This window comes from Liolophura sinensis, chromosome 13 (assembly GCF_032854445.1).
Source record: "Liolophura sinensis isolate JHLJ2023 chromosome 13, CUHK_Ljap_v2, whole genome shotgun sequence".
In the NCBI taxonomy this organism is placed as follows: domain Eukaryota; kingdom Metazoa; phylum Mollusca; class Polyplacophora; order Chitonida; family Chitonidae; genus Liolophura; species Liolophura sinensis.
The window spans coordinates 21,872,041-21,885,915 of NC_088307.1; the positions used below are offsets into that span (position 1 = coordinate 21,872,041).

Genomic DNA, 13,875 nt, shown 5'->3' on the forward strand with positions numbered 1-13,875 from the left:
ACGGTGCTTGCAATCAATAACTGCGACATATGAGGTGTGGGTTCTAACCCAGCCAGGGTCGGGGAATTTCTAGATTCCCTCGCTCTCTGTTGCTGACAAATAGGCGCTCTACAACACTCGTTTGGGTGTTAATTTGTATGTTCATTTAACTGTTGAAGACCACTTGTCTTCTACTAGTGTGGTGTGCATATCTGTAAACATCACAAGTAGTAAAGTGTATTTTTTACATCAAAATATATGAAGAGTTGGAAAAAAAACCCTGTTTTTAAGTGTTTCAACTTTCAATTCTTCCCCTCTCTCAGTCGCTCAGTTGGACCGGATCCAGAGTATGCCAAAATTGTGTCAGGCTACAAAGTCTTCAATTCCAAGGAGGCGTTTTATCTGAAGTACAACAACGCCGCCTTGCCAGAGATTACCGTGGCTTACGAAACATGGGGAGAGCTGAACGAAGAGAAAGATAATGCTGTTTTAATTTACACTGGTCTTTCGGCAAGTTCGCATGCCAAGAGCCATGAGGTGGGTTTATGGAATACATACTCATATATATTCATAAAATATGAATGCACGAAGCAATTTATGTTTATGTTCTCTCAGTATTAAATAACTAGCTATGACAGCGTGAAAGCAGAGTGGTCAATGATCACAGTTCACAATCTTTGTGGTGCTAATGGTTCGCTGAACACACTCGGTATCGAGTGCTGTGAACTGTGATTACCGACCACTCTGTATCGAGTGCTGTGAACTGTGATTACCGACCACTCTGTATCGAGTGCTGTGAACTGTGATTACCGACAACTCTGTACTGAGTGCCGTGAGCTGGGATTTCCGACCACTCTGTTTTCACGCTTCCATAGCGCCTGGATTATTGCCGTAAACTGTGAACATCTGGTGGAAATAGAAGCCACAATAGATAATGAATACTTACTCTAATCGTTCAGTTCACATGTTATTTAATACTGAGAGAAAACGATATAAAATCAGTCCCAGCGTACAGTTTTTGTATTACCCCAAGTGACCCCAAATTTAGACCTCCATCTTTGGAGGCAAATAAATGTCATAAGATATTACTTTTAGAGCTTAGAACTTACAGTTTTGTGGTAGGATACCATGCAACCTTCCAAACAAGCCTAAGAACACACTTCTAAAATCAACAGAACTCTGGAAATATGAGCATTTAAGGGTGAAATTACAGGTCATTTACGGTATGTTCACAGCACTCTAAACTTTCTCAAGGTTTCTCATTCTTCAAACTGCTTTGGAGGGATTGCTTTGAATGAAACCGCTGAAATTGTTGTTCACAGAATACTTTCTATAATACTGTAATAAATATTTTGGCCACCGTTGCAAAAAGGAAACAGCCTTGAGTAAAACACCAATCAAATAAATAGATAAATAAATATTTGTAGTATTTTCGGGATTCGTTAACAAAGCTTGTGATCTAGAAAGATGGTCAATGCATGTATAACCATTCGCAGATACATAACCAGTTGATGGTACCAATTTGAAGGTAGTTTATAAGAGTTCACCTAGGCCACTTTCACAAAACATTGTTAGTCACATTTCTTGTAGCTTCTCGCAAAAAAACACTGCACAGGTTATAGTACCATAGGGCAATGTCATTTACGAGAAAAGTTGCGAAAATTCGATTTACAGTTTTTTTGCAAAAGTGGCCCCTAAATGGCATCCAAATGCTACAATAATGAACTCGTCATATAAAGTCAGTATTAAAACTCTGACTGACTCTCTATCGAATGGCACATGCTGAATGATGAGCTATTATTTTCAAGTACTTCAAGTCTAGGTGTTTATAATAAACAAGATCCTGTGCGGAATTAAGTCAGAATTCTCTTATATCATTCTTTTGAACAGATGGGTGTTTGTTGTGTTTGAAACATTTTAATAGCTCTGATACCAGATTGGATCCACTTCCACAAAACTTTGTATCTCGGTTTTTCGTAACTCGTAAATGACGTCACCTTATGGCACCATGGCCTAAACAACGTCTTTTATATATAAAAAATGAGAAATATGTTTTAAGAGTTTTGTGAATGTGGTCCCTGTCCTCTAGATACCGTCATGTGGTAATTCAGATGAGACGATGTTTGTTTCTACCCAACCAAGGAATGTTGGTTTTTATGGAACATTGTGATTCTGATTGGTGATTCAGTGATGCAGCACAAAATACATAACACCATGCTACATGTAGTGTGAAAATAATGTGGCATGAAAAGTTAAACCCCGACAAAACAAACAGAAAATTTCTTTGCAATACTTGTACAATCTGTTTTTTTTATTTATGTATAATTCAGATATCACCACATGTGTATATGTGACAAACAGAGTAAATGACTTTTGACCCTGACAAAGCTGCACATATTGCCTGGTTGTGAAAGTCATATATTGATCTTTATAGAACGGATTGGAAGGTAGGGTGATATCCTTCAGCAAAAATGTAAGTTTCAGCACATTTCAACAGAAATATTTAATGACATTTATTTGCTTCTCTGAAATTACAATTGTTTGAGCAAAAGTTTAGATCATTTACTTAATGTTTCCTTCGACTCTTTTTTTCCCTTGCACAGGTCTTAAGTACATGCACATGTATTTTAGTTTAGTGTCAATCATGTCCATATCATTGTTACTATGGTTGCAGGGAAACCCCGCCCCTGGCTGGTGGGAAAAGTTTGTACCCTGGGTGTGCCATTGACACTTCTTTCTTCGTCATCTGTGCCAACCATGATGGGGGTTGCTATGGTAGCAGGTCAGTGACAGATCAGATATTTATGTAAAGGAATTTATGAAGGGATCAATTTAGTTTCCAAGGGCTCTGTGCAATGTGATCTTTTTTCTAATCACAGACATACAGGCTGGAAAAACTGTACACACTGGGTCGGTGTGAAAATATAGTCAAATCAGTAAATACGGTTTCTGGGAGTTCATACCAAGTTCATGCTGACTTTCTCTCTGAATGTAAGTGGGACTGTCTGCCAGCCACTTGGGCATGGTCGTGGGTTTTTTCCGGGCTTTGCTCGGTCTCCTCACCTCATAATGCCTCCACCGTCAAACAAAGGGAGAATACTCTGCATTCCTGTCCTGGTTGTGAGTGGTGCATAACCGTTGTAAACAAAGAACCCAGCACTCTCCAACATTATAATGCAGTAATTCATAACCGAAAAAAACCCAGCGTTTAAAGCCTAATTCAAATCTGGATGACCTTTTTCTGTAAAGCTCTGACAGGCAGAAACACAGACAGACACACAGGCAGACACACAGTCAGACAGGTCGGCAGGCTAGCAGGCAAATTCATGCTGAAAAAAGAAAATCTCAGTGGCAGAGGTAATGACTAAATTTTCCAGTGAAGACAATATGTTGTCGCCATAAAGAAGTAGGAATTTTTCCCCTGTGCCCATTATGCTGAAGGGGCCTCCGTGGCTCAGTCGGTTAAAGCGCTAGCGCAGCGTAATGACCCAGGAGTCTCTCACCAATGCGGTCGCTGTGAGCAAGTCCAGCTCATGCTGGCGGCCGTATGTGAGAAGGTCTTCCAGCAACCTGCGGATGGTCGTGGGTTTCCCTCGGGCTCTGCCCGGTTTCCACCCACCATAATGCTGGCCGCCGTCGTATAAGTGAAATATTCTTGAGTACGGCGTAAAACACCAATCAAAAAAAAAAAAATCATTATGCTGAAGGTTACTCTACATGAATGCCATCCGGCCAGAAGACAAATACAGGTAAGATAATCTGTCTTCCTGTCCATTCATATGTACAACAACAAACATGGACATGATAGATGCCATGTCATTTCAGGTAGGTTTCTCAGATTTGGTAATTACAGGCTTAATCTTGTGCTAAATCAGATCCCAATTTATAACAAGATTCATTTGACAAGAATTTGTTGTTTCCATAGCAACACTTATTATGGTTATAAGAAAAAAGTGAGGAATTGACTTTTAAAATGGCATTTCCTGCTGCCTCGCTTGGCAGTGAGAGCAAGGAAACAGGGGAGCCTCCGTGGCTCAGTTAGTTACCGCGCTATTGCAGCGTAATGACCCAGGAGCCTCTCACAAATGCGGTCGCCATGAGTTCAAGTCCACCTCACGCTGCTTCCTCTCCGGTCCTATGTGGGAAGTTCTGCCAGCAACCTGCGGATGATCGTGGTTCTCCTCCGGGCTCTGTCCGGTTTCCTGCCACCTTAATACTGGCCCCCATCGGATAAGTGAGATACACATTTACGTACGGCGTAAAGCACCAATCAGATAAATAAATAAGAAAACAGGACTGGTTGGCCTGGTGTCAATATAATGTGACTGGGTTGGGTGTCATGTCTGGTGTTTCGGCATGATGCTTCAGTGGCTGCAGCGCTCTTGTTTGCGAGGTGTTCCTTGTAGCATATCCTGAAAGCATTATTCTGTTTAGGTTGATTAAATTATACTTTTTGTAAAGCCCTGAAACAGGCCAACCCAGCCAGTGTAGATTTGTTTCCAATATTAACATTAAAATGTTCCCCGGGCTCTGCCCGGTTTCCTCCCACCATAATGCTGAGCGCCGTCGTACAACGTGAAATATTCGTGAGTACGGCGTAAAACACCAATCAGATAAACAACTTTAAAATGTGCATAAATTGCACTGAAAGTTGCTTTTCAGATACAAAAGTTTAAGGAATTGGGATATAAAAACAGCCACGTCTTGCTGACTGGTTCTTTATTTTCAGTGGTCCCAGTTCTACCAATCCGTTAACCAATCAGGTATGGGTTTTTTTTGGGTCACAAAATTCTCTAGGAGGGATGTGCTTTCTGATGGCTGCAGCCTTACACCCTGATAGACTCGCAAGCTACATCCTTCATATAACACTACCTGAGCAGTACTATAACTCGAATGCTTTTTATTTATATATTTCAGATGCTTTGCATTAGTTTTGTGCCAGTTGTTTCAATAAATTTCAATAAAAAAAGGTGCATAAATCGCACTGAAAGCTGGTATTACCGCAGTATGTTGCAGGATATAAGGTATTCTGTCATTCTCCTGTTTTTCAGAGTGGTATTTCTAAGGTAACTGGTCGGGTTGTGCTCAGCCACATCCGTCGTCAATATCCATACGCAGCATCGAGCGAAAAATAATCATGTGCGACCCCAACTGGAAAATTGGGCACTATTACGGCGGGGTTTTCCCCAAGATGGGCATGAAACCGGCCAGGCAATGCATTAGGTACCGCCAGTGTTGTTGTGTGAATCAATGAATGAATATTTGGGAGTTAACGTCGTACTTAACATTGGTTCAATCATATGAGGACGAGGAGTCATTTGGTGTGTGTACATATGTCATGTGTCTTCTTGTGGCAGATCATTCTATTCTTTTGAAATGCAATTTTTTTCAGGGAGATCGAGACGATGACATACAGGAGCGGACCTGGATGGGATCATCGATTTGGTAGGAAGCGCATTGAAGACACAGACCACATCAGTCTTTGTCCCACGTTTCTGATAGAAAACTACTTGGAACATCAGAGGGAGAGCTTCAGTATTAAATATGACCACAACTCTTTGCTCTATATGTCTAAGGTAACTAGAATGTGCTCTTGAGAGTAGAAACCTCAACCTCAGATGAATGTACAAATTCCCTTACTACATGTAAAGGAACTGTACTCTTCATTATTACCCCATCTCGCGGTGGCTGAGAATTGTTTAAAAAAATCCTGGATCTGGATCCCCAAATATACCTTCAAAATACATTGTATAATAGATTTGCGACAGAAGGCGACACCAGTTTTAGTTTGTGTTTTACGAGGGAGCCTGTCACGAATGGAAAATAAATACAAAGATATCTACAATTTTATTTTGACCGATCCTCGTGTATTTATGAATCTTTTTGTTTCCAAGGCTTCCCGATCATGTAAACATGTCTTTGAGACAAAAATTTGCATTTTAAGTTTTATTTTTATTTTATAGCTTCTTCGACATTGAAAAAAAATTTACTCTGCTGAAAAAATAACAATTAATTAATCAACCCAATGCCAACTTGTGCACAAAATTTCATCCAAATAGCCACATTGTGTTTTGTGTGAAGTTGCGAAGTTTCAAATTAGGGAAACAAAGAGTATACATGCATTCAGCCTTTTCCACAAACGTTTTTTCCAGCCTTTTCCACAAACTTTTTTACCCTTTTCTACAAACCTTTTTTCAACCTTTTCCACAAACATTTTTAAGCCTTTTCCACAAATCATTTTACCCTTTTCTACAAAACTTTTTTCATCCTTTTCCACAAACCTTTTTAGCCTTTTCCACAAACCTTTTTACCCTTTTCTACAAACCTTTTTTAACCCTTTTCCGCAAAGCTTTTTCAGCCTTTTCCACCAATATTTTTCTCCTTTCCACAAACCTTTTTTTAGCCTTTTCCACAAACCTTTTTTTAGCCTTTTTCACAAACCCTTTTCTTAGCCTTTTCCACAAACCTTTTTAGCCTTCTCCACAAACCTTTTTACCCTTTTCTACAAACCTTTTGTCACCCTTTTCCGCAAAGCTTTTTCAGCCTTTTCCACCAATATTTTTCTCCTTTTCACAAACCTTTTTTTAGCCTTTTCCACAAACCTTTTTTAGCCTTTTTCACAAACCTTTTTTTTAGCCTTTTCCACAAACATTTTTAGCCTTTTCCACAAAACTTTTTAGCCCTTTCCACAAAACCTATTTAGCCTTTTCCACAAACCTTTTATTAGCCTTTTCCACAAAACTTTTCTAGTCTTTTCCACAAACTTTTTTTTAGCCTTTTCCACAAACCTTTTTTCAAGCCTTTTACCCTTGCCCACCAACCATTTTAGCCTTTCCACAAACTTTTTTTAGCCTTTTCCATAAAACTTTTTTTAGCCCTTTCCACAAACCTTTTTTAGCCTTTTCCACAAATCTTTTATTAGGCTTTCCACAAACCTTTTTAGCCTTTTCCACAAACCTTTTTTAGCCTTTTCCACAAACTTTTTTTAGCCTTTTCCACAAACCTTTTTTAGCCTTTTCCACAAATCTTTTCCACAAACCTTTTTTTCAAGCCTTTTACCCTTGCCCACCAACCATTTATACTCTTCCACAAACCTTTTCACCCTTTTCCACACTTAACTTTTTACCCTCTTCCATAAATTTTAAAGAATTTTTTAATGGTATCCTGTAGTCATCTTGGTCAACATAATCAAAGAAAAAAATACATGAAACGCCATTAATCTTCGTACATGTATCCAGAGAGTGTGCACCTTTCAAATCAATTTAACTTCGTCCCCTGAAGATAAGTGAATCAATCAGGAAAGCAATGAGTGAGTCTATCTGTTTGCCTGTCCCTAGACCATGGATCTGTTTGACATGTCAGAAGGTTGTCCCTCACTCACAGAAGGCATCACCTGTCCTGTACTGTTCATGGGTGTCCGGACTGACATCCTATTTCACATCCGGCAACAGAGGGAGATATTCACCTACCTGGACGAAGCAGGTATGCTTGACTATGTATTCCGTAAACACTGTTCAATGCGTAGAAATCTCCTCCAAAAGTCCTAGACTCTTTCCGCATGAACATTGTTCCTGGTAGAAATCTAGTCCAGAACAAAATCATGGATTGTTCCGCATGAACACTGTTCCTGGTAGAAATCTAGTCCAGAACAAAATCATAGATTGTTCCGCATGAACATTGTTCCTGGTAGAAATCTAGTCCAGAACAAAATCTTAAATTGTTCCGCATGAACAATGTACCCGGTAGAAATTTCCTCCAAAACAAAATCCTAGATTGTCTCCGCATGAACAATGTAGAAATCACCTCCAAAGCAAATCATTGGATGTTTCCGCCCTGTGTCCAATGTGCCCGGTAGAAATCTTCTCAAAAACAAAATCCTTAGTTGTTTCAGCATATACAATGTCTAATTGTATAAACTTTAGAATATTTTTCATGCATAAGAAGGCAGATGTGACGTCAAGCATAAAAGTAAGTTTGTGGAAATGAAGTGAAAGGCCCTTTAGGGATTAGCATCGTTTCTCTTTAGACGTTACTGATTGTGGTAAACTGGAAAGTTCTAATATTGACTCGCGTGCACATGTTATGGTACTTAACTTAAACACTTGACATGTGACTATTATGGTATGTTTGTAGAACAGTGTTTACATAATTTTTGTTTAAGTTCTGATTTTGAGAATTCTTCCAATGACAAAACAAGAATCTTGTATCGTGTTTTGCAAGCAATGAGGCTGTGACTTTCTACGAATTGAATTCTCCTTAAGAACATGACACGTTCTTACTGTATCTGAACGGAGTAGGAGCTGGTGTTAAGGTTTGTACATATTTTTACTGGATCTTAACGGAGTGGGAGCTGGTGTTAAGGTTTGTACACATTCTTACTGGATCTAAATGGCGTACAGCTAAGCGTAAATGTTTGTACACATTCTTACTGGATCTGAATGGCATACAACAAAGTGTAAAGGTTTGTACACATTCTTACTGGATTTGAACAGAGTAGGAGCCAGTGTTAAGGTTTGTACACATTCTTACTGGATCTAAATGGCGTACAGCTAAGCGTAAATGTTTGTACACATTCTTACTGGATCTGAATAGTGCAGGAGCTGGTATTAAGGTTTGTAAATATTCTTACTGGATCTGCATGGCGTACAGCAAAGTGTAAAGATTTGTGCGCATTATTACTGGATCTGAATGGCGTAAAGCAAAGTGTAATGGTTTGTACACATTCTTACCGGATCTGAACGGTGTGGGAGCGTTTTTCAAGGTTTGTACACAATCTTACTGGACATGAATGGCGTACAGGAAGTGTAAAGGTTTGTACACATTCTTACTGGATCTGAATGGTATACAGCAACTGTAAAGGTTTGTACACATTCTTACTGGATCTGAATGGCGTATAGCAAAGTGTAAAAGTTTGTACACATTCTTACTGGATCTGAATGGTATAAAGCAAGTGTAAAGGTTTGTACACATTCTTGTTGGATGTGAACGCTTTAGGAGCGGGTGTTAAGGTTTGTATTCATTCTTAGTGTACCTAAACGGTAGTAAGGTTTGCACACATTTTTACTGGACGTGGATATCGTAGAGCACGGGTTTGATTTGTACACATTCGTACTGGATCTGAACAGTATAAGAGTTTGTGTTAAAATTTGTAAACACTTAGAAATTTATCGTGGAGATCTTATCAGGTATAATTAATGCAGCAATGAAGAATGTATACACCACATGTTCTCTTGTCTTGGTTTATACATGTTTGAATAAAGAACCGTAATAAAACACTTTATAGGGAGAATACATTACTTACATACATAGACACACAGTGCTCTCCATCTTACACAGGTACATAAGCTGTGTCAAGAAGAAGTAAAGTTTTTAGTAGTTAAATTCATAAGCAAGAGAGGTCGTGTGATATTTTACATGATACACTTCGTGAAACATATGATACGTATAATTTTGTTGTTTCATAATTGTTCGAAGGTTTTGTTTTCTATCCTTTCGGGGCTTCCTGGAAACAGACATGGTGGAGAAGGGGTGGCTGACAAAGCACAAACACAAGCTACCCAAGTGATATCTGGCTCCGATTAATCCATCCAGCAGAATTCAAATGCGTACAAAAGCCTAGCCCTGTTAAGCTTAATACTGTCCATTGCCTATCTCGGGATAAACATACCCCGCACCCACTCGAAGCGCACAAGCTCTGGTTAACTTACATGACTGAAGCGCACTTGCTCAGCACGAAATGCCTTCTAGAAGATTCTCTTCTAAGGCTAGGGCTAAACGCCACAATGCAAAATGTATAGAACGCATCACTACAGAGAAGCTTAAAATAAAAGCGGAAGCGCTGGATACTACTAAGCAGTCTATCAGAAACCTCTCTCGTATTTCTCTTACGGATGACCATGTTCTCCTATCTAAAGGACTCAACTTTGTTCCATCCCCATGTATTGATCCTTAGATCTTTGTCGGACTTTAGGACTTCTGAAAAACACATGAGAACTAAGTTTCATTTACACAATGCTAAGACATATATTAAACAAACGGACTCTACCTTTAAACGCAAAAATCATATTGCCCAGCCTCTAGCTAATGGCTCTGTAGAGAACAATCTCTATGGAGCCAAACTGCTCCTAGTACACTCACTGTCATGAACAACCTTTCGAAAGGAGAAAAAAAGTCTCTTAATAAATTACGCACGCTCGACTAAATAATTATCATTACGAAAGGTGATAAGAACAATACCACTGTAATACAGAATGTTTCTGGTTACATTAAGTATCTAAACAGGGGGTCGGTACACCACCCATCCTGCTTTCAATCTTTTATCAGTAGTGAAATCACCAGGTACTGTCGTAATTGCGACAACGCGCTAGATGTCTTTACGAAATCGGCACTCTTCAGTAATAAATTGCTCATCGGAGGATACTGGGAAACTGAAGTTGATTCCAGTGTCAACAAAGGGAAATTTGAGGATCGTCCTATGAGACTCCTCCGGAAAAACAAGACAACCAAAGTCGTGTCCAACAAACAAATACGTTTTATAACCACTTATCACAATTGTCAAAGGAATATTGGAAACATCCTTCACACATACTGGCATCTGATATAGGAAATGAAGACTCTATTGAAATATTTCCTCCTCGTCCTCAAACAGGCTACCGTAGAGGCAAGGACCTACGTGAAATCCTGCGTAAATCCAAATTATAGCATATGCCAACTTTATAGCTATCGTGGACTTCTGATGAGGGTAGACGCGAGCATTCCATGCCAAACATGCCCGAAACACTGTAAACAGAGTCATGTATAGATTGAACCAATCTCCAATGCCATGACAACCATTCACTTATATACAGAACTGTCTCTTTTAGTCTTGTAGTATCTACACAACTTGCTTGAATGGGCAGTGTCGAGTCTTAGTCTACCCCAGTTAAACTTTGGGTGTGGCTTACTGGACCAGTTTTTTCTCTGAACATCATCTGAGTAAGACCTGAACCTAAACAACGCAAACCACCTTGACATATCCTAAATGATACATAATACATTTTATTTCGGTTACACACACATGTCTATGAGCACGTGGACAAAACATTCCCCAGTAAAATGAGGCAAGTCCCTTTTGTGTTCACATTTGGCACCTACTTTTCTCACTAATTAAGCCCTTTTATCTCATTTTCCCTGCCGTGATTAAATTTAGTGACTCGTACCTTCGATCGAATTGAACAATAGATCAAAATATGAAGGTTTTTTCATTCGGTATGATCGATGGCAATACAAGCAGAGAAGGGATACCATTCATCCATGTTTTTAAACGCTATATTTGAGTGAGTGCTTGGGGTTTAACGTCGTACTTAACAATTTTTCAGTCATATGACGAGGAAGGATTCCGTAGAATGCATGTAATGTGCCTCCTTGTTGCAGGACGGATTTCCACCCCTCTTTTATCTAGTGCTGTTTCACTGAGACACCTTACCAAAGGCAAGTAAGCCGTTACTTCCTCTTTTAAGGCCTTAGGTGTTATTGAACCCAGGATTGATCCTGTTTCTACCGCTCCCGAAACGGACGCTCTACCAACTGTGCCAGAGGGGCTGGTACGTTATATTTGATGTGCCGAACATTGTAAACCTGTGTCTGGGCGTGACAGAACAACAATTTTCGCCCCTATCTGTGCACAACGACATCTGTCCTTATTTCTACATGTCCGTGTGCTACCTGAACCATAATACATTAGCTATTCTAAAATAGCTTAAACCATCCTCACCAAAGCGAAGCAATTGTCATTGCGATCTACTGGGGGGAATAGAGTAACTGTTTTATTTTAAATCAATATTTTTTCTCCCTTACACCAGAATACTGTCAGTCAAAGGTGTGCGTTCAAAGGCGTACGTGTTCGTAGCCCCCCACATGCATAAGTAAGGCTGTCAACTTACACATTTTCTTTGTGGCATTCAAGGTTTATTCTTCTCGACGTACAGAACGGTGCTAGAAATCTTAGGGGAAAGCGCTTTATTCGGAATTCGGCCATCCAGTGTGGCAACTAGGGCCACAAATTTCACCGCCTCACTTTGGCGAGGTATGCTTAGTTCACGTGTTTTAAGTGCGGTAATGTTGTTATGAGATATCCGACGGACCACGCAAAAGTCATTTTCTTGGCCGGCAGAAAACGACATCGGTCTCGTAAAACGTTTTTCATATACCGTGAAGGCCACAAAGAGAATGTGTAAGTAGACAGCCTTACTTACGCATGTGGTAGGTAACGAACACGAACGCTTTTGAACGCATACTATTGACTGACAGTATTCTGTTGTAAAGGAGAAAGAAAGGTTGATTTAAAATAAAATAGTTACTGTATTTCCACAGACAGGTTGCAAATGACATTTGCTTCACTTTGGTGAGGATGGTTTTAAGTTATGTTAGAAAAGCTAATATATTGTTTTAGGTAACACACGGACATGTAGAAATAAGTGCACAGATAGGGGTGAAAAATGTTGTTTTGCCCCGACGAGTCACAGGTTTACATTGTCCGGTGTGAATTTATCAGTACAAGTCAAATATAACGTTTATAACATCGATGAGTTGTCTCCCTTTTCTACTTGTAATGCCATCGGTCGTCGCGAATAAAAAGATCGAATATTTAATCACCGCAGAAAACTGAGATAAAAATGCTTAATTGGTGGGGAAAATAGCCTCCAAATGTGAACACAAAAGGGACTTGCCTCAGTTTGGTGATGAATGCTTTGTCCACATGCTCATAGACATGTACGTAAAACCAACCTTTTCTGTAACCGAAATAAAATGTATTATGTATGACTTACGGATATAACAGGGTGGTTAGCGTTGTTTAGGTTCAGGCCTTACAGAGATGATGTAAAAGTGACTGCAGATGAGCTTGTGTACATATAACGGCAAACCTGTAGAAATGATCCTATTTCGACTTTTTGCCCGACCTGTCCCTGTGATACAATAATAGCAAAATCGTAGTAAAGTTTGGGAGATCCGTGGAATACTACTTAAACCTTATGTTGTAGGACACGTTAATTTATTTATTTATTTGTTTGATTGGTGTTTTAGGAACATTTCACGTATCGAGGGCGGCAAGCATGATAGTGGGAGGAAACAAGGTGAAACATGGTAACCAATGACCATGCACAGTTTGCTTACAACCTACAACAGGGGAGGGAACAAGCATGAGTTCGGCTTGAACTGGCCAAACTGGCACGCTAACCACCTTTGCCACAGCGCCTCTAGTCAGATTTATCAAATTTGAATTTTAAAACAGAAAGAAAACAACTTTTTTCGGAAAGTTTAATTTTTAAAATTTTGTAATCCCCTTTTTAGATCTTGTATTTCCCTTCTTAATTTGATTTGATATATATTATATATGTGTATATATATATAATATATGTATCAAATTAAGAAGGGGAAATACATATATATATATGTATTGTCGATTTGTTCATCTTGTATTGAATTTGGACCAAGCGTCACATGGCTTCATATCGCTCCACACTTGTCATGTACTGTGTGCACCGTTTAGAAACAACCTGCTACGAACTTGTCATAAGACAGTGTATGCTTTACCACAGGCTGACGCCATCCAAGTGTAAAGAGAGGATCTACCCGCGGCTCTACTATCCGTCCATTTTATAATCTCACAATGGAACCACTGATTCGTGCTATTGTGCTATTGCTTCGTGCCATCGTCGTATCGCTTCATGCCATCATACTTTTGCTTCATTCCATCCTCCCATCGCTTCATGCCATCCTCTTATGGCTTCGTGCCGTTGTCCTATGGTTTCGTGTCTTCGTCCTTTCTTTTCGTGCCATCCTCCCATCGCTTCGTACCGTTGTCCTATGGCTTCGTGTCATCGTCCTTTCTTTTCGTGCCATCCTCCCACGCTTCGT

General features: G+C 39.6%; 1 protein-coding gene across 1 annotated transcript; it reads left to right on the forward strand.

Annotated features, from left to right (window-relative positions):
• The first annotated feature begins 237 nt into the window (after window positions 1-237).
• On the forward strand, window positions 238-9,544 carry LOC135480978 (uncharacterized). Its single transcript, XM_064760909.1, is given in 9 exon segments — window positions 238-516; window positions 2,654-2,688; window positions 2,690-2,761; window positions 4,709-4,827; window positions 5,046-5,190; window positions 5,372-5,555; window positions 7,317-7,465; window positions 8,200-8,289; window positions 9,475-9,544. Coding segments are annotated over 9 exon segments (1,143 nt in total).
• The last annotated feature ends 4,331 nt before the right edge of the window (window positions 9,545-13,875 follow it).